Source organism: Petromyzon marinus, chromosome 17 (genome assembly GCF_048934315.1).
Source record: "Petromyzon marinus isolate PM22_M1 ecotype Great Lakes invasive population chromosome 17, UKy_Petmar_22M1.pri1.0, whole genome shotgun sequence".
Taxonomy (NCBI): Eukaryota; Metazoa; Chordata; class Hyperoartia; order Petromyzontiformes; family Petromyzontidae; genus Petromyzon; species Petromyzon marinus.
In genome coordinates, this window is record NC_133683.1 from 19809344 (window position 1) to 19831644 (window position 22301).

At 48.8% G+C, this 22301-nt stretch overlaps 1 protein-coding gene across 3 annotated transcripts in view; it reads right to left on the reverse strand.

The window, feature by feature from the left end:
* The window catches only part of LOC116943200 (serine/threonine-protein kinase D1-like), a 168337-nt gene extending 146480 nt beyond the window's left edge, over window positions 1-21857 (reverse strand). For 2 of the 3 annotated variants that reach the window (XM_076067712.1, XM_032955849.2), the window contains exon 1: window positions 21074-21857. In XM_076067712.1, coding sequence (XP_075923827.1) covers window positions 21074-21343 — 270 coding nt within the window. In that variant the 5' untranslated portion in view covers window positions 21344-21857. The remainder of the gene's footprint in view (window positions 1-21073) is intronic. The other variant, XM_076067711.1, reaches the window with a different exon arrangement.
* Between the last annotated feature and the right edge of the window lie 444 nt (window positions 21858-22301).

Genomic DNA, 22301 nt, shown 5'->3' on the forward strand with positions numbered 1-22301 from the left:
AAGACGAACATGCAATTCAATGTAAACGCGAATTTACTTGATTTCGACTGAAATGTAACAATTTAATGTTGCACAAACACACTTCATGCCACCGGTAAAAGCAAACACATGTATGCGAGTGAACAAAAGGGATGCATTAGCATGTTTATATTAGCACGTGCAATTTACTTCAGCTGTTGACACGAGAAAAGTTTGCACGAAAACGTACATTAATTTCCAAACTGATTTTTTTGCGTAACCAATTTCCCAACTATGTTATTCACACCCACTGCATATTCACGAGTGGAAATGTCGCGGACGTGCATTAATTACGGCTGTGTTGGCAACGGCCTCACGATTTTATCGCACACACACTCAACTTTCAGAGTCCTTGCTAAAGTCGCTTACGATCAAACTAAAAAAATACACAAAAGCTCACTTCGCACATTTGAGCCAAATGCAATAGGACCACGAACTTTTTTTTTCACGTTCAATATTCGAACGGTAATATTTCAGCACGCTTGAGGTCTGTAATTTATATTAGGCATTCAGCAACTCTTTCATGAATAGCTTTTATCCCGACCGACAATTACATGCAATGGAAAAAGGGGAACGTGTCAATTTTGACAGTCCGTGCAAAGCGTTCATCAGTGTTTTGTTAATATTTTTTTTTATTCTTAAGCCACCCCTTACGATTTCATCAGGGTGAGTTATCTTCCACAGCGAAAGCATAGGCACGTAATCACCAGCACAGATATGTGGTGAAGTTCCATCGTGTCACAAAGCTAGAGATGGTGCAAAATAAGTTCAACATACATCTACAGCAAGGAGCATTTGAGGAGGCAGGTGGGCTGCAGTCTGTATTTCTGAACCTTAAACACATTCCTGCGGAGGGAGCTGGTAGGAACGTTGGGTTGCTCGGTCAATGGCCAGGGTCAACGGCGGCACCACGTGGTGTATTCCGCAAATATGCCCGACTGTGAGGGCGGGCACAAGCCGGCGTGAGTAGGTTAAACGTTGAGTTTTATAAGGGCACCACGGGGTGACCAGCCCCTCCCCACCCAGCCCCACCCCTCCCACCCCCCACCCAGCCCCACCCTCCCCACCCCTCCCCTCTCCACCCAGCCCCACCCTCCCCACCCTCCCCACCCAGCCCCTCCCCTCTCCACCCAGCCCCACCCTCCCCACCCAGCCCCTCCCCACCCTCCCCACCCAGCCCCTCCCCACCCTCTCCACCCAGCCAAACCCCTCCCATTTTTGGATGCACGACGGACGGACAGGCACAATAATCCCCTGTGGGCTGGTGTAACCAGGAAGTTCCTACCAGTACTAACCAAGCTGCACGCATTTGAGCACAGGTGTGATTCTCGGAATTTTGTGGAAAGACTGAAGCAATGTAGAAGTCTGGAAGAGGTCATCGGCAAGTGAATGTTGCATGTACGATTTGGGAAGAAAAACGCCTGCTCTGAGTAGGGCACGTGTGAAAGATTGAGGGATGGCCAGTTGCCAAGACATGCAATTTATTTTAGTGGTCTCTACGAGTCAGGCTTCTATTAGGAATCTCAGCTGAACGCCATAGATAGATAATAGGTTTGTCCCCTTTATTCTGGCAACAAAACAGGTCTTAAGATGTTAAAACACCAAACTGAAACCTTTTACAATGAATCACGTCTGCATTAACCACAATTATTGTAATCAGAACGTAAACAAAAACCACTCTGATAATATATGCATTGTCCTTGAAACTGATTGGTCCACACCAGAGACAGCTTTCTTTTGAGCCTCGTCTCAAACGGTGTTAGACCAGAGGACGCCAAAAGGCGCAGAAAATGGAAAAAAACCCATGATCATATTTTGCTACTGGCAAAGGAGATCCCATGGATAGTTAGAGTTGAGTATCTGACTGCAAAAAAGGCATCGACAACGGTAAGATGTTCACAGAGCAGTTGGCAATTTCATACTACCAGCGATTCGGTGAAGTGTCGTGGCTCAGGGCCATAATTTGATTTGAGTATCTATCCCTTTTATTGTTAGTTTATTTCCATCGCCATCGTATTACGTGTTGTTTTACTCTGTCCCATTTGTACGGTACAATTTTGTGCGCTTCATTAGATTGAATGCAAACGGCAGTGGTGTAGCTGGCGTGGTTGCCCTCCAATTCTCCCTCTCTTCGTAGCCCGGTGCCTTGGCCCCATCAGTGCATTTACACCGCCTGCACACTCAAAAGCTAGGCCACCCTACGCATGTCATTTATATGTATGGTGAAACTAAATAATCGACATGAATCAACGAATCGATGCACCAATCTACCCCCTCCCCCCCGATTGAGTTTCACATTAATGTCTACATTTCGGAAATAAAGCGAGACAACCTGATATTGCATCATTTTTAGGTCGAGTGGCCTTAAACATAATCCAAAGTCCTTCACTTCACCTCGAGCTTGAAATACGCAAAGCGTCATGGCATGTCAGTCACGCGAGCAATGTAAACAAACTAGTTAAGGTCTTGTGAAAAGCTGCATTTAGCTCTGCACGCATTGCAAGGCTTAAAAAACCACCATCTGATACTCCTCTCAAAAGCGAAGGAGTGTTGAGCCTGGTTAATGCTTGGATGGGTGACTGGGAATACCACAGGTGTCATTGTGGCTGATGAGGCTGCGAAGGTGGTCAGGAGATGGCAGTACAGCGGTAGGCTGTGTCCATTTATGGATTGGATGTATGGGCTCCGATTGCGTAGATGTAATTAGTGGTTCTTTGAGGGCTATCCCTCCGTATGCTTGGGTTTTCTCTGGATACAGTACTCCGTTTTCCTTCCTTAGCAAACAATGATGGAATTGGGCGAACTTCCTAATGCAGTTACTCATCCTGAAAGTGTCTTGAGACTGTGAGGCTTTCTGAGGTAATTGGCAGGCCTATATGTTTTTTGTCAAGCATCTGAGTCGAGTACGCATGTGTGTTCATTCATTGTCAATATCAGCCATGGTTTATCCACTGCTGCATTCAGGTCCCCAAAAGCATCCAGCAGGCCATCCCTTGATTGGTAAATCGCAGTCAGCCTCCGAGAGCACCACAACCCAATCAAGAGCAATATGATTTTAAACACTGCATCAAATACTTATTTATTTATGGCTTAGTCGACCGACTTGAGGCCGAGGACAGGTTAAAATATTTGCCATTCTTATTATCCGTGATCAGGAATCGAACTCTGGTGGCCAGGTTCGTGGCACGGTGCATTCAGCACTACACTACTGCTCCCCACATACAAAATACAAAGATCCCACGTATAGCCTCAACAGACTTTTTGGGGCAAGTGCTGTTAGCAAGCACCTATGAAGGCCGGCACAGTCCACGGAGGGGGGGGGCGTCTTCGTCACCCGAGTGGCGGTGTTTTACGCAGCGCACTGGGTACTCATTTGAGGCCGAGTCTACCTAGCAGAGTCCGAGGACCGGTTCAGATCATCGTCACTGGTGTTGGCCGTGAGTGGGAATCGAACCTCGAACGCACGGGCACACACACACGACGTATGTACAACACGTACATGCACCACCCTTTCGTCAATCCACGAGCATATGAGGGCCGCTACGCGCCGTGGCGGTTCTTCATGGTTATTTGACCATGGTTATTTGACCATGATTCCCCAACGCTGGTCACTCAGCGTGCGTTGGTGAAAGCGTGCACGCACGAAGAGAAAGAAAAAAACACAGCCATACCGGCGAGCCAAATAAAATAAAACCCCCATGGTTGAAACGTCTCGTGGTGTTTGTTACAGTAGTGTGACCATTGGTGTTTGTTGATGTTGTCGCTCGTGTTTCTGTTCCGGTGCCGCGAGTGTCACGGGCGCGCCAAGCGACCACGCAAGGGGACGCCTCTCTCAAGGACTAACGAAGGACTCTTTAAACTTTTTGCACGTCAGTCAAGCGTCCTTTATATCGGCGCTTGCACACATGAATTTGCTTGCACGCCACGTGTGCGCGCATGTGTTGTGTCGTTGGAGGCAGTCGCCCCTCCAGCAACAACGGAAGGGCAAGAGGAGGGACGCTCACAACAACAATAAGCAGAGCGCCGGGCGGTTTAAAACGCAGAAAGTTGGCACAGTTGGGCGTAGGGCAGCTGGTGTCTCCTTCAGTCATCTGAAGTCAGCCAACCCATGGCACCTGGGTCTGGTCCGTGAGCTCCTGCCAGTGGGCCTTAGACACTTCACTTGGCCTCAAAGTGCACCTAGCATGGCACAAGCGCTCATGGTGATGTCACTGCCACGTAGTGGGGAACGACGGCTGTTGTTATTGTTGCGGGGTGCGGTAGTGCAGTGGTTAGCGAAGCTGCGCAATGAACCCGGCAACCAGAGTTCAAATTCCCGTTAACAACCAACAACGGTGGAAAATAAGTGAACCGGTCTTGGGCCTCTCCTAGGTCGATTCAGGATTAAATAGCTCCCTGGTGCCATGCCTAGTAAATATGACCGCTGGGAGACAGAGTCGGCCGGGCGTGGTGCTGGCCACCCGCCAACAGCAACTCCCCCAACAGTCTGTTAAGGATATAGGGGAGATATAATAGTCTGTGTGTATTCAGGAGAGGTGGAACCGTTAGATTGGTTAAAACATCGGATTGGCCGGGCGTTTGCAAGCAAAAGTTGGAATTGAAGTTGGCGAGTCAGACCGACCCTACACCGATTGGAATGTGATCCGAACAACAGCCAATTGTCAGATCAGAGTTTTTCCTTGATGCACTGCAATCTCTTACATACCCAACCACAGTATATCCGCCCTGCTCAATTCACTGCCCTACACCCAGTGCAGTTTATGTGCATGATGTAGCTGTCATTCAATACACGTTCACAAATATGACCTTTTCACAGTCACGTATTCTTAATCTCACATACATTTGATTACTTCCAAAGTACAGGAAAGCAATGTGCCATGTTTAAAACAGTTGATGTGTTATTTTCATCCAGTGACCTATTGTGCACGGTGTAACCATCATGTTCTGTAGATGTTCACATTCCATTTTTTTTTCAATATCCGCCAAAACCCCCAGGGAGTAGGATATGCAATGTTACAGCCATGCATCATATACCGAATCTAGTGGCTGCAGGAGTCATGGTTTGATCCATAAATAGATCATTCTTCAACTGTTGCAGAGCCTGTACGTACAATCTAAAAGTGGTTACTTGGGTTTCCATACAGAATTCACTCCAAAAAAATTAAGTAATAGATTATTGCCCAACACCAATTAAAATCCATTCCCAGTCAATTGGTGTATAATTGGGGTATAATCAGTAGGCGGATACAATACTCAGAAGTGGCTCATACATCTATTCTGATTAATGTCGGATCCCAATAGATCCCAACCATGGCTACCTTTCAGGGTTGAGCCAGTATCGCATTTGTATGGGAGAGATGACAAAAGATTCTCGTATCCATCTGTGTGGAGATTTTAATGATAACCTCATCATCTGGGCGTTTCTCAAAAGGTTATCGGGGTTTGCATACACATGCCCAGCACTCATTAGTTGAACAGTCCCAAAAAATAATAATCACAATGCAGGATCATCTTGCAAAGGCATTACTTGATAAAGGACGTTTTATTATTATTATGAATACTCGGCAAACTACCGACATGTCAAGCACTTAGCATGACTGCTTCAACCCTATTGCCTTCACCACAACGAGGCAGCCGCCACGTTAATCACGCGCGGGCCTGCGACTATTTTTCCTAGAGAGGCCTTTCCCTGAAGGAAGGAAGGAAGGATATGCATCAGTGCCGAGGGGTAGGAGCGGAATCTTGTAAACACTTTGGGCGGCCCCGTCGTTCGACAGGCGCAGAGAGCCTGGTAGCGGCGACATCCTCTCCGTGCCGGGAGCATAGCGAGCGCGAGATTAAAACACGCCTCGATTGTTCAGCCGGGCACAACAGTTTGGTATTCGAGTCGGTAAATACGGGGCGAAGATCATGAGGTGTTGGAAAAAATATCAGCGCTACAAAAAGGTCAGCAGGTAGCAAGCACAGTAACAACATTCCTGACCTCTCTTGTAAGTGTTACCTCCCCCGCCACCCCACCACGTGTAAGGGTTTTATTCAGGTACTCAACACAATATTGAATTCAGAAGTCACCAAAATCCCAAGTAGGGACCTTCTTGAGAAAGAGTCTCGAATCTTTGCGAGACTCCTGTACACAGAACGATACAGCATCCATTTGCAAAAGGAAATCCTGTGAAAGTGTACAGTAATTACTGGAACAATGGCTGTGGGAAAAAAGCAAGCATCATAATTCATTATTAATGTCATTATTTTACAAAAATGAATTATCAAGATGGCCAGGTATCTCAAGGGGCCAAAATAACGTCTCCGAATTTAACACTGAGATCCTGGGATGATTTTCAGCCACCTGCAATAAAACCAGGTTAAGTATGTATGTTGAACCTTTTTCATACCGCACATAGCCAAACCGTGCTAATAGGTTGGCTACGTACTCGTCTGAAAAGTAAAATAAATAATTCACAGGCTTTTTTCAATCTACTGCCGAATGAAGACTTCTCTATGCTGTATTGGGCAAGGGGGTTGTGGTTTAACTTAACCATGAGGTTAAGTTAAAACAGGGCTGGCTCAGATAGCACTTGCCGCTGATGTTAGTCATGGCTAAAAATTTAACTCCTTTTGCTCGGTTTAGCGTGGCGCACTGAGCAATACATCACCGCCCAACCGATCATCAACCCATTTACAGGCAGTCTTATGATATGTGCATAATGTCACGTATGGCACAGAGGTTGGAATTACATATTAGCATTACCACAGTAATGGTATTACAAACAAAGCAGGCGTACTAGCCAGCGATGATATGCGCTCTTCTCTGCAATGCACAGTTAAGAACATTTTGCATCTACAGAAGCCCAAAGCTATGCTAATCACAACACGACTTGTGATAATCGGGCTCCATGTCCCAGGGTGTAATTCTGCTCCCACGCAATTGCCTCCAGACGTAAGCACTATACGAGATAGCACAGCATACGCCGCTCCATGCACATTGTTCGTCAGTTCACATTAAAAGACCGAGCTTCATCCAGCGCAGTTCTGATCATTAAATAGTACGCTTGGCAGGTAACCCCATTCTCCCAGCAGTATCATACCGAGGTGCTCGGCTTCATTTGAAACAGCGTGCAATTTTTTTTTCCATTTGCTTTGCCAGTGACGTAAATTGTGTTAGCGTGTGCCAACCACCACAACCTCCCACCCTCTCATCCACCGGGCAAATCCTCCCCCACGACTGCCATTTCACAACTGACAGGCGTTGCGATGGCATTTTTCAGGGCACAATAAAAAAATCCACAAGGTCACATATCAAGCAATAGCCTCAACAAATCAAATTTACTTCTTCCAAGCGGAAAGCGGGCAACGTCCCACCGACCGAAGGGATAAACTTTAACAGCGTGACCATTTGTGATAAGCACATATCATTTACGATCTGCCTTGCCGGTAGCAGAACGTAGGAGACTGGTGCCTATCGATAAGACGTTAAAATGCATCGCCACTATGCGGGCACCGTGACATATTCACAAGCCAAGAAAACATAGCCCGGAGCCTGCTGAAACGGCTCGCATCGTTTGGAAAACATTAATGTGGGTGCTTTGTTCAATGAGACAAAAAGTTACATTATTATTATGAAGTGGTGGCTTCAGGCCAGCCAGTTATCATTCAATCATTGCTCGCAATGCACACGTCCACATGTGAGCAGGTACTGAAGTAGGCGTCTCCGATTTGAAATTATGTCCAATTTCTTTGTTCTCCTCGGGCTCTGTTTTGTACACATTTAAGGTACATACATTGCTGGAAAGTGCCAGTCTATTAGAATACATTCAAACTTGCGAGCAGGTCTCATGATTAGAGCGGGCGGGGGGCAATCATCACAGTAGCGAACGCTGCGATGAGAATCGCCAGTGGAGAGAATGAGCTCGTGATGGGTGGAGAACGCTGGACAAATGTCCCTCTCAAGAACAAACCGCTTACGATTGCACCGCGCCTGCACCGCCAGTTTCAAGCCAATTGATTGCAGGCAACGTTTCACGTTATTGCACAGCATGCCTGCGGATTTCACGCAATCAACAATTATTGTTTGCTTCCTTTGGATGCCGCGCCGCCACTCTCAATAGTGCATTATACCCACTCGGCATGGGCAGCATGTCGTTATTCTTTGCATCTAGAACAAGGGGGGTTGAGGGGGGGGCGGAATCGGACAAACCAAAATAACAAGAGCGATTTTTTTTTTAACTGGGTCCGTCTACAAACTCAAAATTTCAAGCGCCGCAATGCACGCGAATAGAAAACGTCGCGAAGCAGTCGGCAAAGAGTCACACGCGCGTGGCTTCTCCCGGAGCCGCAGGTTGCCGGCCCCCGGTCTAGAACCACCACCGGCCAGGGACTCGTGGTCCCCCTCTGCCCGCTGCTGCCCAGACGTCCGTGGTGGTGGAGGGGGGGGGGGGTGCCGGGGAGGGGGGGGAGTGCCGGGGGCACGTCGGTCCACGGCTCGGCTCGCATTTCCGTTTGCCGCTTGTCAGCCAGGCACGGCTCGGTTACAGCAGCCTGGCCGCACGCCCTTCCCTGCCAGCCGCCCGTCATCACCGACCCGCTCTTGGCCCTCCCCCCCCCCGTGTAGCCTGAACTGCCTGCGAGGGCAAGTGCTGTGAGCAAGCGCCTATGAAGGCCCGCTCTGCACGAGGGGGTGGGTGGTCAGCACCACGCCCGGCCACCTTTGTCTCCCTCTTGGAGATGTTTACACACAGCACCAGGCACTCATTTGAGGCCGTGTCGACCTCGGGGAGGAGGCCCATGAACCGGTTCAGACGATCGTCACCGACGTTGGCCGCGAGCGGGAATCGAACCAGGGTAGCCGGGGTTCGTAGCGCAGCGCTGACCGCTGCACCACCGCTCCCCTCACAGCTGGCTCGCACGCACGCAGGCGTCATCACCTCGACACCCGGCGATCCTTCGCCACGAGCGCTCGCGGCCGCTTCTGCTATCAAGAGAGCATCGGACCGAGTAATTCCAATTTGGCGGTCCTTTAACAACGCTACGAGAGCCTCAAATGGGGACACGGCTTGTACCAACTTTGTTTGCGCTGCAGCACAAACGCTGCGTCCGTGCGCGTGCACTGTGGGGGAGCCGTGGTGCTACGCTGCGCTACGAACCCGGCGACACGAGTTCGATTCCCACTCACGGCCAACACCGGTGACGATTATCTCAATCGGTCCTGGGCCTCCCCCTAGGTCGACTCTGACTCAAATGAGTACCTGGTGCGGTGTGTTAACATCGCCACTGGGGAGACAAAGGCGGCCGGGCGTGGCGCTGGCCACCCACCGCCTCGCGTGCCGTGCCGGCCTTCGTAGGTGCCCGCTAACAGCACTTGCCCCAACAGTCTGTTAAGGCTATACGGGGGATCTTTGTCTTTGCACTCTGCTTTTCCAAGTGTGCCGATGGCCGAATAACACTGTGTTCAATATTGTCATATCTGGGAAGTTAAGCACTATCTAGAGCCTGGATAGTGCTTCATGCTGTGCCTGTACGGGAGTGAGGGTACTAAGAGATGATGTGCCTCTTACCTGGCTATGCAGTTAGCCTCACTCATTTACGAATGCACTCTTTGGACTTTTCACTGCAAGTAATGTTGCGTGTGGTGAAACACGCGCATTCGGGGGCCACACGTAGAATTTGCATTGCATGCCCATCGTATGCAAATCAATATGCGATGCAAAACAAGCGCGAACCCCCGCATGGCAAAGCGGTGCAAATTTATTTGACCATCGAAAGAGCAAAAGCCTTGCGCGAGGGGGGGTTAGGGTTTCCCGTTATCATTGCCGTTGAGACGAGCCCACAAGCGATCGGAATCGTGGCAACAAAAAAACCAGCGTCCATCGTCGCACACAACGGTGCACGACGCACTTGCACAAGTGGTGTGTGATCTACGCCGACTACTCACAATTCCCTGGCAACAGACTGCGCGATGCATTTTAAGAAATATCTTGTTCTGTAGCTAGGCGTTTATAAATTAGACCCTAAAATACCATCACGCAAACGCCGGTTATTCTCACAGCGGCTTTTGGCAAGCCATCGAACGAATGAGAGTCGACTGCATCGCACGCTTTCAGATGCGATTCTGCGGCCGTCTGGAGTGCTCTTCCTTCCAATTTGAGGAATCCACTGGAGCGGTGCACTTTGAAATCTAGTTTGCCTACATAATTTCTTTAGAACAAGTTTCATGTTTAGTGTCGTGTTCTTCCCCCGCACATCCAATGATCGGCTACGTACGGTGTAAAAGAAGTTCAACATACATGCATATTTCAAGTAGCATTACTGTAGATTATTACGTTTATGAAACATGCATTGAATAAATTCTGTTTATATCCATTAATGTTGCACTTGAGAGTCTACACGCCCCCTGAGCGCGTGGCTCATGGCGGACACAGCCAGCAGCAGGAGGCACTTGGGGCCTGCTCCACCTTCCTCATACTCCGACCTCCTCACTCATCCCCCTACCTCCTCATCCTCCTACCTCCTCACTCATCCTCATCCTTTCACCTCCCTCTGGGCCTCTCCTCACCCTCCCTCCTCATCCTCCCTGCAACACAACCCTCCTCATCCTCCCTTCTCCCTCATCCTCCCTGCAACACAACCTTCCTCATCCTCCCTGCAACAATAACCCTACCTCATCCTCCCTGCAACACAACCCCCATCATCCTCCCTGCAACACAACCCTCATCATCATCCCTGCAACACAACCCTCATCATCCTCCCTGCAACACAACCATCATCCTCCCTGCAACACAACCCTCCTCATCCTCCCTCCGAGCTTCCTCATCAACCCTCATCCTCCTAATATCTCCTCCTCAACCCTCGTCGTCTCTCGCCTCGTCCTGCTGAGCGTCACCCACCCTGCAGCCGCTACAGCAGCAGCAGCAGCTGCCGGGTGCTGGGGCCTAGGAAGTCCCTGGACCTGTACCACACGGAGGACGAGATCTACGAGCTCTCCTTGATGAGGGAACCGCGGAATCCAAACTCAACACCGCTGACGCCCTCGAAGCCGGTGGTGATGGCCGAGTGGGCCTCCGGTGTGTCGCCCAAGCCCGACGCGGCCACCATCAACAAGCACGTGCAGCGCGTCGTGGAGTCCGTCTTCAAGAACTACGACCACGACCGTGATGGCTACATCTCACAGCAGGACTTAGAGCAAGTCGTGGCCAACTTCCCCATTCCTCGACTCGGTCTGCGTGCTCGACAAAGACCAAGAAGACGAATCCAAGATGGCCGCCTGAGGCGCACGTGCGCTCCCGGGGCGTTCCCGGGCCGCGTTCCGAGCAGCGGCTGGCGGGGGCCGTTTGTGAGGGGGCCGAGGGAGCCGACAGAAGGAGCCGAGGGGGCCGAGGGGGCCGGGGGGGGGGCGACGGGGGCGGGGCGGGCCGACAGAGCCGGGGGGGGGACGACGGAGCCGGGGGGGGCGACGGAGCCGGGGGGGGGGGGCGACGGAGCCAAGGGAGGGCCGACGGAGCTGGGGGAGGGGGGTGACGGAGCCGGAGGGGGGGGGGAGCGACGCGCGAGTAGAGGGAGCCGACACTGACTTTCTCATACATCATACACTGACTCACTCACACATCATGCACTGACTCACCTCACACATCACACACTCGCACAACCACTGACCCATTCACTCATCATGCACAGGTTCACTCATCGTGTGCTGGCTCACTCGCACATCATGCACTCACTCACACTGCTGCTCACTCACTCACACATCATACACTGACTCACTCATCATACACTGACTCGCACATCATACACTGACTCACTCATCGTGTGCTGACTAACACATCGTACGCTGACTCGCTCACACATCATACACTCACTCAACCTAATACGGACTCAATCATCATACAGTGACTCGCACATCATACACTCACTCACGCTGCTGCTGACTCACTCACACATCATACACTGACTCACTCATCATACACTGACTCACTCATCATGCGCTGACTAACACATCGTGCGCTGACTCACACATCATACACTCACTCACGCTGCTGCTGACTCACTCACACATCATACACTGACTCACTCATCATGCGCTGACTCACTCATCATACACTGACTCACTCATCATGCGCTGACTAACACATCGTGCGCTGACTCACACATCATACACTCACGCTGCTGCTGACTCACTCACACATCATACACTGACTCACTCATCATACACTGACTCGCACATCATACACTGACTCACTCATCATGTGCTGACTAACACATCGTACGCTGACTCACTCATCATACACTCACTCAACCTAATACGGACTCAATCATCATACACTGACTCACACATCATACACTAACACATCATACACTCACTCACGCTGCTGCTGACTCACTCACACATCATACACTGACTCACTTATCATGTGCTGACTAACACATCGTATGCTGACTCACTCATCATACACTCACTCAACCTAATACGGACTCACACATCATACACTCACTCACACATCATACACTCACTCACGCTGCTGCTGACTCACTCACACATCATGCACTGGGAGTGTCGTGCTGCCAGCTATGGCTGCAGGTTTTTGTCGTACGTGTTATGTATATCGTTTATTGTTACATTTAAAATTACAGTTCCTATGATTACTGTTGTTACATTGTTTTTTATAGCTTTATTTTGGTGATTCAAAAACATATGGTTAATCTAAATTGTCTTTTAGTTGTTGTTGTTGGCTTGCACCACATTGTGATTTTTGCACACAGCGTTTTAATAAGTTTTTTGTGTGTGGAATATTTGCTGGTTTATTCCAGGATGTTTCTGTTACGCGTTGTCGCTTTAAGATGTTCTGTGTTCAAATTTTGTTTGTTGCGGTTGCACCCGACTTAAGAGCCGCATGGCTCACAGGGCTATACCTAAATAAATGAAACTTGAAAACTTGAAAAACAATGTTAACAAATAATAATCGATTATTACTAATATTGTAATATTATATTTATATTCTTGGTTCTTTCGGTAAAGTCACGTAGAAGGGAAACAATTAAATAATAAAAATCTAAAACATTTTATTGTTTCCCTTCTACGTGACTTTACCGAAAGAACCAAGAATATGAATCCTTGCAGTCACGAAAGCTTTAAATAAAAAAATATAACAGATTTAGTCGAACATTGCTCCACGAATCGCTCCTCGCGTAGTTAGCCAAAGCACTGTTATTTCCAGCGCAGTTGATAATATTTTAAAAGGCAGCGTAAACTCAGTCCACAATAAGATTAGCGGTGATTAACAAGGCCCACTGAGCTATGTCGCTCTTTTTCAGTAGGGATCTAGCCACAAATGATAGCACAACGAAGTGGCTTATCACACGGAAATCTATAGCAGTCACCAAAAACTCGAAACGCACGTTTCTAAATGTGGAGGGAAAACCCGGAAGACCCGCAGAAAGAAAAACCATGCGGCTAAAGGGGAGAGAGACCACGCAAACTCAAAATATTGAAAAAAGGCGTCAGGGTCGGGATAGAACCCACAACCTTGTACATACCAGGTGAGGGAGTTAGAATCTCGCCAACGCGGTGAGACGTCACATTTATTCTTAGAATTGTTTTCAGGTCAAAACTAATCACCATCCACATTCTGAACATAACATCACGTAACAACGTATTATTGCCGACGACAAAATCTCTTGTGTATGTCACCGTGATCTTGAAAAGCTAATCATGATTGAGCCTTGTTGGTACTTAAATGGGTCACACAGCGTGGGAATATCAGGTGCTGTTGGTTCGGGCTGTGAGGTGGCCTTGGGAGGTGGAAGTCCCGCAGTGGATTCCTTAATCCATTGAACGCTTGCTGTGGTTTTTTTTTGGGTCCTCTGGCTAATTCCCAAACGTCAAACACATTCGTAAATGTAAATGGCCAACTATACCAATACAGGACCCCTTCTTAAATTGTCTTGAGAATCGACGAAGCTGTTCCACATTACACATCAGCAAATATAGTGCGCGTCCATAGAGTGCTACATACAGAAACTGTGATGTTGTACGTGACGCACGTGCAACTGTGACATCTCGCGAAGGGTTGGTGGAATCACAACGCAGTGTCGCCAGACTCCCAAACCCACTCCCGGCTCCGAGGATGGTCAAGGGCCAGCACTGCAGCAAGTGGCTTCCCAACTGAGCTGCGCAGACCTCTTGGTGTGGATCACCCTGAATATCCATCGTAAATGACGACTACAGAACCGCGAGAGCCTTGAGTGGGACAGATATGCATTGTAATTTCAACGATTGGCTCACAAGTGACCACATCAAATTCATCCCTATAGTTAAGACTGAAACAGGAGTATGTCTCCACAATTCTGGCTCTCGCCTGATGAGGCCGTTTTGTAATTACTGGCAAAACGTCGTACTCGAATTGTAAATGTTGTGGGTTTACTCTCCAACACACCGATGTGCTGAACTAGTAACGAATTGGCATGTTTTGTTTACGTGACAAAACTTACAAATTGGCTGTCGGGTGGTGGCGGGTTTAACGACACATTTATATTCACGCTATCTAACGGACAAAGCATTTCTCCACACACAGTTTATTACTTTGCGAAATAATTCTCAACTGAATAGTCCTGTAATCGCACCTCCGACCAGCATCGTTGGCTACGTACGGTGCGAAAGAAGTTCCACATACGTACATAAATACATACCGCGTGCTATATCCTCTGATGCCCCCCGGTGGGTTTTCTCCGGGTACTCCCAAACAAAGCCAAACACTTCTTAAGCAAACAATAAAATTGGGGAAAACATCCCAAGCAGGGCCTATCCTGAGCAAGTCTTGGCTAATACATTTTGGTTTTCCTGGATGAATGAGTGGACTTTGGCTAGTTTATTTTTAGGCGGGATAATCTAAATCACTGTTATCGTCAGCATTGTCTCCATCACCGTTATTAAACCAGAAAATCCACATGCCGAGTCCAGTGTCTCGGTGAAAGCCTGGAGAATAAGTGAAGCCTTCCTGGGCAATTAAATTACACGTGTTATTTATATTAGCAGCATTCAATATAGAGTCAAATATACCCACACAATCTCATTATTATCCAGCCCTCTGAAGTGACAACACTATTCATCCTGCATGTATAAGTCGACATCTTTGTATTTGTATGCTTTACTGGTTAGACAAGCTTTAAAAGCTATTCGTCAAATTTTGGCTGCTGTATTGAAATGTAAAATAAAAAGCCAAAGAAGGATTAGTCAAGGCACTCGGCATGGAAACATCGTAGCCACGTGATCATATATTGTGCAGACTCCTGACAACGGACAATGCATATCTGTTGCAATAACTTACACAGCACAAGCATAATGCATTTACATACACGACTGATGCATTTATGGATACCACATTTAAATGTGTGGAGAAATGTTACGTAAAAGCCCTTGCATGTCTCCTACCAATCTCAATACAGGTATTAAAGATGTTAAAGCTCTCCTCCTCTGTAGGATTTGGAGCTATCACTTTCACTATATTCAACCACATGTTGATAATAACAAACATAAAAAAACAGTGAGGCATCCGAGTAGATCACCTTGTATATCCGTCACAAACGACAACAGAACTGCGAGGCCTGAGAGTGGCGAGGGTTAACATGCTTAAGCGTTTGTCCATACGCAGTTTATTACTTGCAAAATCATTTTTCAATTCATCGTCCTTTTATTTAATGTGCGTGGAAAAATCGTTTTGGATTAAATCCTCTCGTTTCATAGGAACCGCCATACACCTACACACTGCGACCCAGCTTCACGTGACACCACGGCTAAAACTGCAAATGTCGCCTATATAGACTGCCGAAGGGGCGAGACGTTAACTGCCTCGCCTGGTACACAGAAGGTCGTAGGTTCGATCCCAAACCTGAAGATGCCTCCGTGTTAAATTGTATATTTGGAGTTTGCATGTTCTCCCCATGGTTAAGTGCCATTTTCTCCGTCCCTCTGGTTTTTCCCCTTTACATTTAGAAATATGCATTCTGGAGTTCTTGGCTGCTATATATTTCCACATAAGCCACTTCGTTGAGCCATCATTTGTGGCCAGGTCGCTTCTTGAAAATAGCTATATTGCTCAGTGGGCCTCACTTGGTAAAAGAAAAAATAGTTTAGTTTTAACGAGTACCCATTATCATCACCACTACAAACGGTGTGCTGGTGTAACCGGTACCACTTACTCCCTACTCGTTTTAGGCCAAGTCAACCTCATCGTGGGCCAACACAGAGGTCCCAACACCACAATGCCGACTGTGGTGGGTGTGTGTGTGGCCTAGAGTTGGCCTGATATACTACCTGTCAATTAATATGTCAATGTGCATGCACACGCACACACAGTATGTACAATATACTTCCCTTTCTGTCAGTTCACTAATGGATGAGGGCCTCCCTATGTCACGTGGGTCGTGGGGGTTTATTGACCGCGCTTCACCACATTGCTCAGTGCGAATACGTGACGGTGGGGAGCGGAGACACGGGATCACAGTACTGTACAACAAATATTGTTTGCTGCAGTGCCCTCTGCTGACCGCAACGTAACATGGCCCCGATGCCAACCTGGCATGCATGGCAGTCGCCCGTCCAAGCACTTTACAGGCCCAGTCTTGCTTAGCTTCCGAGAACCGACAACATTGTGATCATGTGCACACACACACACACAAGCATAGACGCGGCACGCTATATGCGAGGGTAATGTTGGCCCAATAGGTCCAGACTTCTCGGGTTAATCCACAGGCACTGTCACTTGTTACAGAGTCTTGCAAATAGACAGCAGGCAATGTTCCGATGGTTTCCTGCACCAGCGAAATTTCGCTCACTGGAGCCCTCACATTTCCGTGAGGCAAAGGCACAGTTCAACGCTTGAAAAGCAACTTTGTGCCAAAAAAACGACTCTGTGCCAAATCCCACCCTCGCAAACGTGGGGTGATGTGGTATGGTACACGATTCCACATGATCCGAACAGAATTCGGATTGGTCCCAAAATGTGATGCTACGGAAATGTTACTTCAATTCCGTGCTTTCCCATCACGTGCCGTTGCGCGATATCATTTCGGTGATACGTGACGCCGCTTTTCGCTTAATTTGGTAAAAATATATTTTTTTATTACATTTTCATTATGGTTTTACCAGTGGAACTTTGGAAAAAAAAATTCAAATAATTAATATTTAAGTTGATAAAAAAAATTCGTATATTTAGGTTCGTAAATAATGAATATTATAACAATGTATACAGTAGGTTTGAATACGATAATACAAAATCAAATGAGAAATTGAGTCTAAAAATAAAAAAATCTAATATCCGACAAAATGCACTGCCCTGTGGCAGTTTAGCACTGGCGGTACATGCATCACGTGCTCCCTCGAGCTGGAGAGGCGATTCACCTGCCAGAAACAATGCACACAGGACAGGTAACTAATGATAGTTATATATACTCAAAGGAGGTGGTCTTGGAGAATAAAACATAACTTTAACACCAGCATAATTTTCACGTTCAGATGACTCCACCAATGTTTGCGTTTCGTTCCCCAGCAACACCTTGTGCCGGCCACCAGCTTAATAAGAGAACATTTAAATTTAGGCTATTGTACGCTGATGCATTTCTCATTAAAACTAATCATTTGCCTTGTGTAATCCTCTGGGCTTAACATTCAAACGCACTGCCTATGACTCTAGCACCCCCCCCACCCTCCCCCGTTTGCTCGTGAAGCCAATCACTCAATAGTCGAAGCGAGTGTCACAGGTTCATCGACGCCTGAGACCGTGGTGCTTCTCTCGTTCATTTCCTCATCACCCGCCAGTCGGTGGAGGACACTACAGACGGAAGACGTGTGTGTGTCCCTACAAGGGTACACGGGCACTTCTCTATAAAGCGACAGTTTGTTTCATGTTATCATCGATCTGTAAACACCCGCAGCTCTGCACTGACCCACTGACACAACCTCAGGCCTGCAATTCGCAGTCTAGGTAGATGTATTTATTATATGGCGGAATAAGCATTTTATGTATTAGCACGGGTGGCTACGTACGGTGCGAAGGAAGTTCAACATACGTACATACAGCAGTGCTCGTCTTAATTTCACTGGCAGATGAAGGCCCCCCCCCCCCCCACACACAGTTGCAGGTCGTGGAGGTTATTCGACCACTACACTCCACAGACCGCTGGGTCAGTTGTGGCTTGAAGGTGGGAAGCATAGAGGAGGGACCAGATAATGCAGAGTACAAATATGGATGTTGCTGTACTGCCCACAACATCGCCACGCAGTACCGCATACTGTGTGTATATATGAAAAGACATTATGTGCTTAGTGGTCGCCCATCCACGCACTTATCCAGGCTCAAAGCTGCTTAGCTTCCGAGATCTGTCACATTACGGGTGAGTTTATAATACTCCATTTGTCGCTGCGCTATATACGTGTGTTTATTATTTGGTCACCTGTTACGAAAAAAATTACCGGTACTTGTGTATGCCTCCGCTTGGAAGCATTGCCTCCACCACTCCAGCCTGCTCGGTACAAGCGCCTCCGTGGCTTCCCACGACCATCCTTCACTGTGTGTGTTTGTAGTTGTCAACCTACCGAGTCGTACACATTGTACTAGGGAGGAACCTTTCTTTAAGCATGTGCTAGCCCACGCGGATTGATCGTCTCCGTTTCAAGTGGTGAGACAGACCTGTGCAATTCGCGGTTACATTCAGACCAGTGCCGGATTATCCCAGTAGCAAAAGTATCTACATGTGCAGCTACGTGCCCCGCACTTTCAAGGGCCCCGCGCTAAATGCTTTCAAGCTATCAATTCCGGTTCAGCGATTCTGCACTTGCCTTCGAATTTTATGAACGACTGGGTGTTTAAGGTTAGCGATTTGTCGTATTATCTGGCTGCATAGCAAATGGAAAAATACAATTATTTTACCATGCAAGTTAAACATTTGTTTTTTTTAATAATAGAGGACACAGCACAATAGAAGTGAACCAAGTCACATTTCTAAATTACTAATGTCATATTTACACGATCTAACCCAAAAAAAACCTCTCTGGATGATATTGGTCGCGAAAGCCTCCGTGTTAATTTGTGTTTTAGTATTTATGTAAATGTTTCATTTAGGGCCCCTTTGTAACATAATGTTACAGGACCCGCACTAGCTTAATCCGGCACCGATTCGGACCATCGTCATTATTGTTGATAGATGCTTTTGATGGGGTTTTTTTCATCCGAGCATAAATGTCGAACAGGAATTTACCTGCACGTAATGTGACAATTTGGAACTTGGTGTTACGTTATTTTATTGTTTTACACTGGCTCAGGAAGGCCTATATTTGTGACTGGTGTCACGGCATCTTTATCGGTGTTCTGTACTATATTACCTGCCAGTGGCGAGGATTAAACTCTCACTACTGTGCTAATTGCCAGGAGGCGAGAGTGCAACATTTACGATGTCGTTGTCCTCTGCATTGTTACGATACGTTAAGGCGCACAGCCGTCTGTCCTTCAACGGGGTGCAGCGGGTACGAAATCACCTCCCACGCCACGATTACTTAAATTACAACCTGGAGCACGGCGCATCTGTATCATGTTGAACTTCTTTCTCGCCGTACGAGGCCAGAAATGCTCATCGGAGGTGGTGTTCATCGTGTGAAAGCACCGTGACGTCATAGTCACATCATCGCGCGTCTCCATCACCATGAATGGCTGATGTCCTCGTCATCATCATCGTCGTCACCATCATCATCATCGTCGTCGTCGTCGTCAGCATCATCATCATCGTCGTCATCATAATGTAGCGACTGCTGGAGGAGTCTTTTGCAAGCCGAAACCGGTGGGACGGCAACAAACGCTGTTTGCCAATCTTACTCTCCGTTTGAATGCGGATTCAGTCGGCACACGCTGCACGCGCACGATGATTGCTAAACAACAGCCAGACGTTGCGCATAAAGGGAGCACCGATTAAAGTCGAGAGTGCGAATACACCACGCCGGACACAAAGACAAAGATCCCCCGTGTAGCCTTAAGAGACTGTTGGGGCAAGTGCCGTTAGCGAGCACCTATGAAGGCCGGCACGGCACACAAGGGGGTGTGTGGGTGGCCAGCATCACGCCCGGCCGCCTTTGTCTCCCCATTGTTGATGTTTAAACACCACACACGGGAAATCATTTGAGGCCGAGTCAACCTAGGAGAGAGCCCATGACCGTTTCAGATAATCGTCACTGGTGTTGGCCGTGAGCGGGAATCGAGCACGGTCACCCGGTTAGTAGCGCAGCACCCAAACGGCTACACCACCGCTCCCCACCCGGACACAGACACACGACGCATACTCGGATTTAGGGCTCGCTTCTTTGCACGGGTGGTGGGGGGGCTATTTGTGTTTGTTTAAATCATCATGCGCGAGCAGTGTGTGTAGCGACTTGATTCTCTGTGCGATCGTGGAGAATGCGATAGTGGAGAATGAGATAGTGGAGAATGCGGGTAAGCGTGGACAGGCGTGTCCAGGAGGAGGGCACAATCGAGTGCCTAACGTTCTCATCACCGGACTGTACGTATGTTGAACTTCTTTCGCACCGTGATAATCGGAGGTTGCAGGCGTTATTACCTGTCAGCCAACACCTGCCCCCGAGCCACGTGGGCGGGCGGGGGTATGATAAGTTAATGTGCATCCGAGCAACGCATTAAGCCGATCAAAAAAGACAAGTTCTGAAACGTACAGCAGCTAGCTCTGCGATGCGTTTTGGAATTGTACCGCGTGATGTTCGGCACGATGTGTCCGACGCGCTGGGATCATTCATTTCTGAAGCTCCCAGACACGTGGAACGAAACGTCGGACACCGAACAACTCACGCCCGTCACAACCCCAATAACCCATCGGAGAGAGAGAGAGAGAGCCGCACAATCGCAAAACCGCTCCAACCAGCCTCGCTAGTTCCAGCGCAATCCCCACCGCCGCTGAACCAAACACGAAGACCAACAAACTTGGGGAACCACCTGATACACCAACAACAACAACAACCTGTTGTCACCTAGCGCCGCTCCTCTTTTCCATCCACCACCACCGCGCTTACCTTCTGGTCGGCCACGGAGCAAGCCAGCTCTCTCACGGCTCCCAGTGACAGCTCGCTCGTCTCCAGAGTCACGGGCTCCCGAGTGAGCCCGATTTGCAGGTGAAAGGAGATCCCGATGAAGGACGCCCTGCGCACGCCCGGCGAGCAGGGCGCGTGGCCCGGCGACAGGGTCAGCGTGAGCAGCGTCGTCCCGTCCGCTGCTTGGGCCGACACCGTTGGAACCACCAAACGGCCCCCCGAAGGGGATGTCGAGAGGTTGGGACTCGACATCCCGATGGGGAGGTGGGGGTCGGGATGCAGAGAGGGGGGTGGGATGGGGTGGGGGGGTGTCCGTGTCACCTCTCGCTGTGTGTGCGTGTTACCCTCCGCTTTTGCTTTGGACGAAAGCAACAAAAAAGACGACAAAACCTCCAAGTGAAATCGGCAGCGACGGTGGTGGTGGTGGGGGTTGGAAGAAGAGCGGAGCTCGAGGTGGGGTATGAAAGTCTCAACGGAGCCACGCGACCAGAGGCATCACCACCATCATCACCACCATCATTATCATCACCACCATCGCGAGCATCACTCCGCTTTGCGCCGCACGTGCCGCCTCTGAGTTGGGGCTCGCTGGCGGTTGCGCCTCTCGCTTTTACATTGGGTCTGCTGGGGGAGAGGCGGAGAGCTGTGGGAGGGGAGAGGGAGGGGGAGCGAGGAGGAGGGATCGGGGTTGGAGCGAAGCGTCCAACAGCAGCGGCAGCGCCGCTCCGCCTTGCAGAGCGCCGAGCCATTGGCTGCGCGCTCCACCCGAAGATCATCATCATTGTCAACATGTACAGCACCACCACTACCATCATCATCGTCAACACGTGCAGCACCACCACTACCATCATCATTGTCAACACGTGCAGCACCACCACTACCATCATCATTGTCAACATGTACAGCACCACCACTACCATCGTCATCATCGTCAACACGTGCAGCACCACCACTACCATCATCATCGTCAACATGTACAGCACCACCACTACCATCGTCATCATTGTCAACATGTACAGCACCACCACTACCATCATCATCGTCAACACGTGCAGCACCACCACTACCATCATCATCGTCAACACGTGCAGCACCACCACTACCATCATCATTGTCAACACGTGCAGCACCACCACTATCATCATCATCATCATCGTCAACAGGTGCAGCACCACCACTACCATCATCATTGTCAACATGTACAGCACCA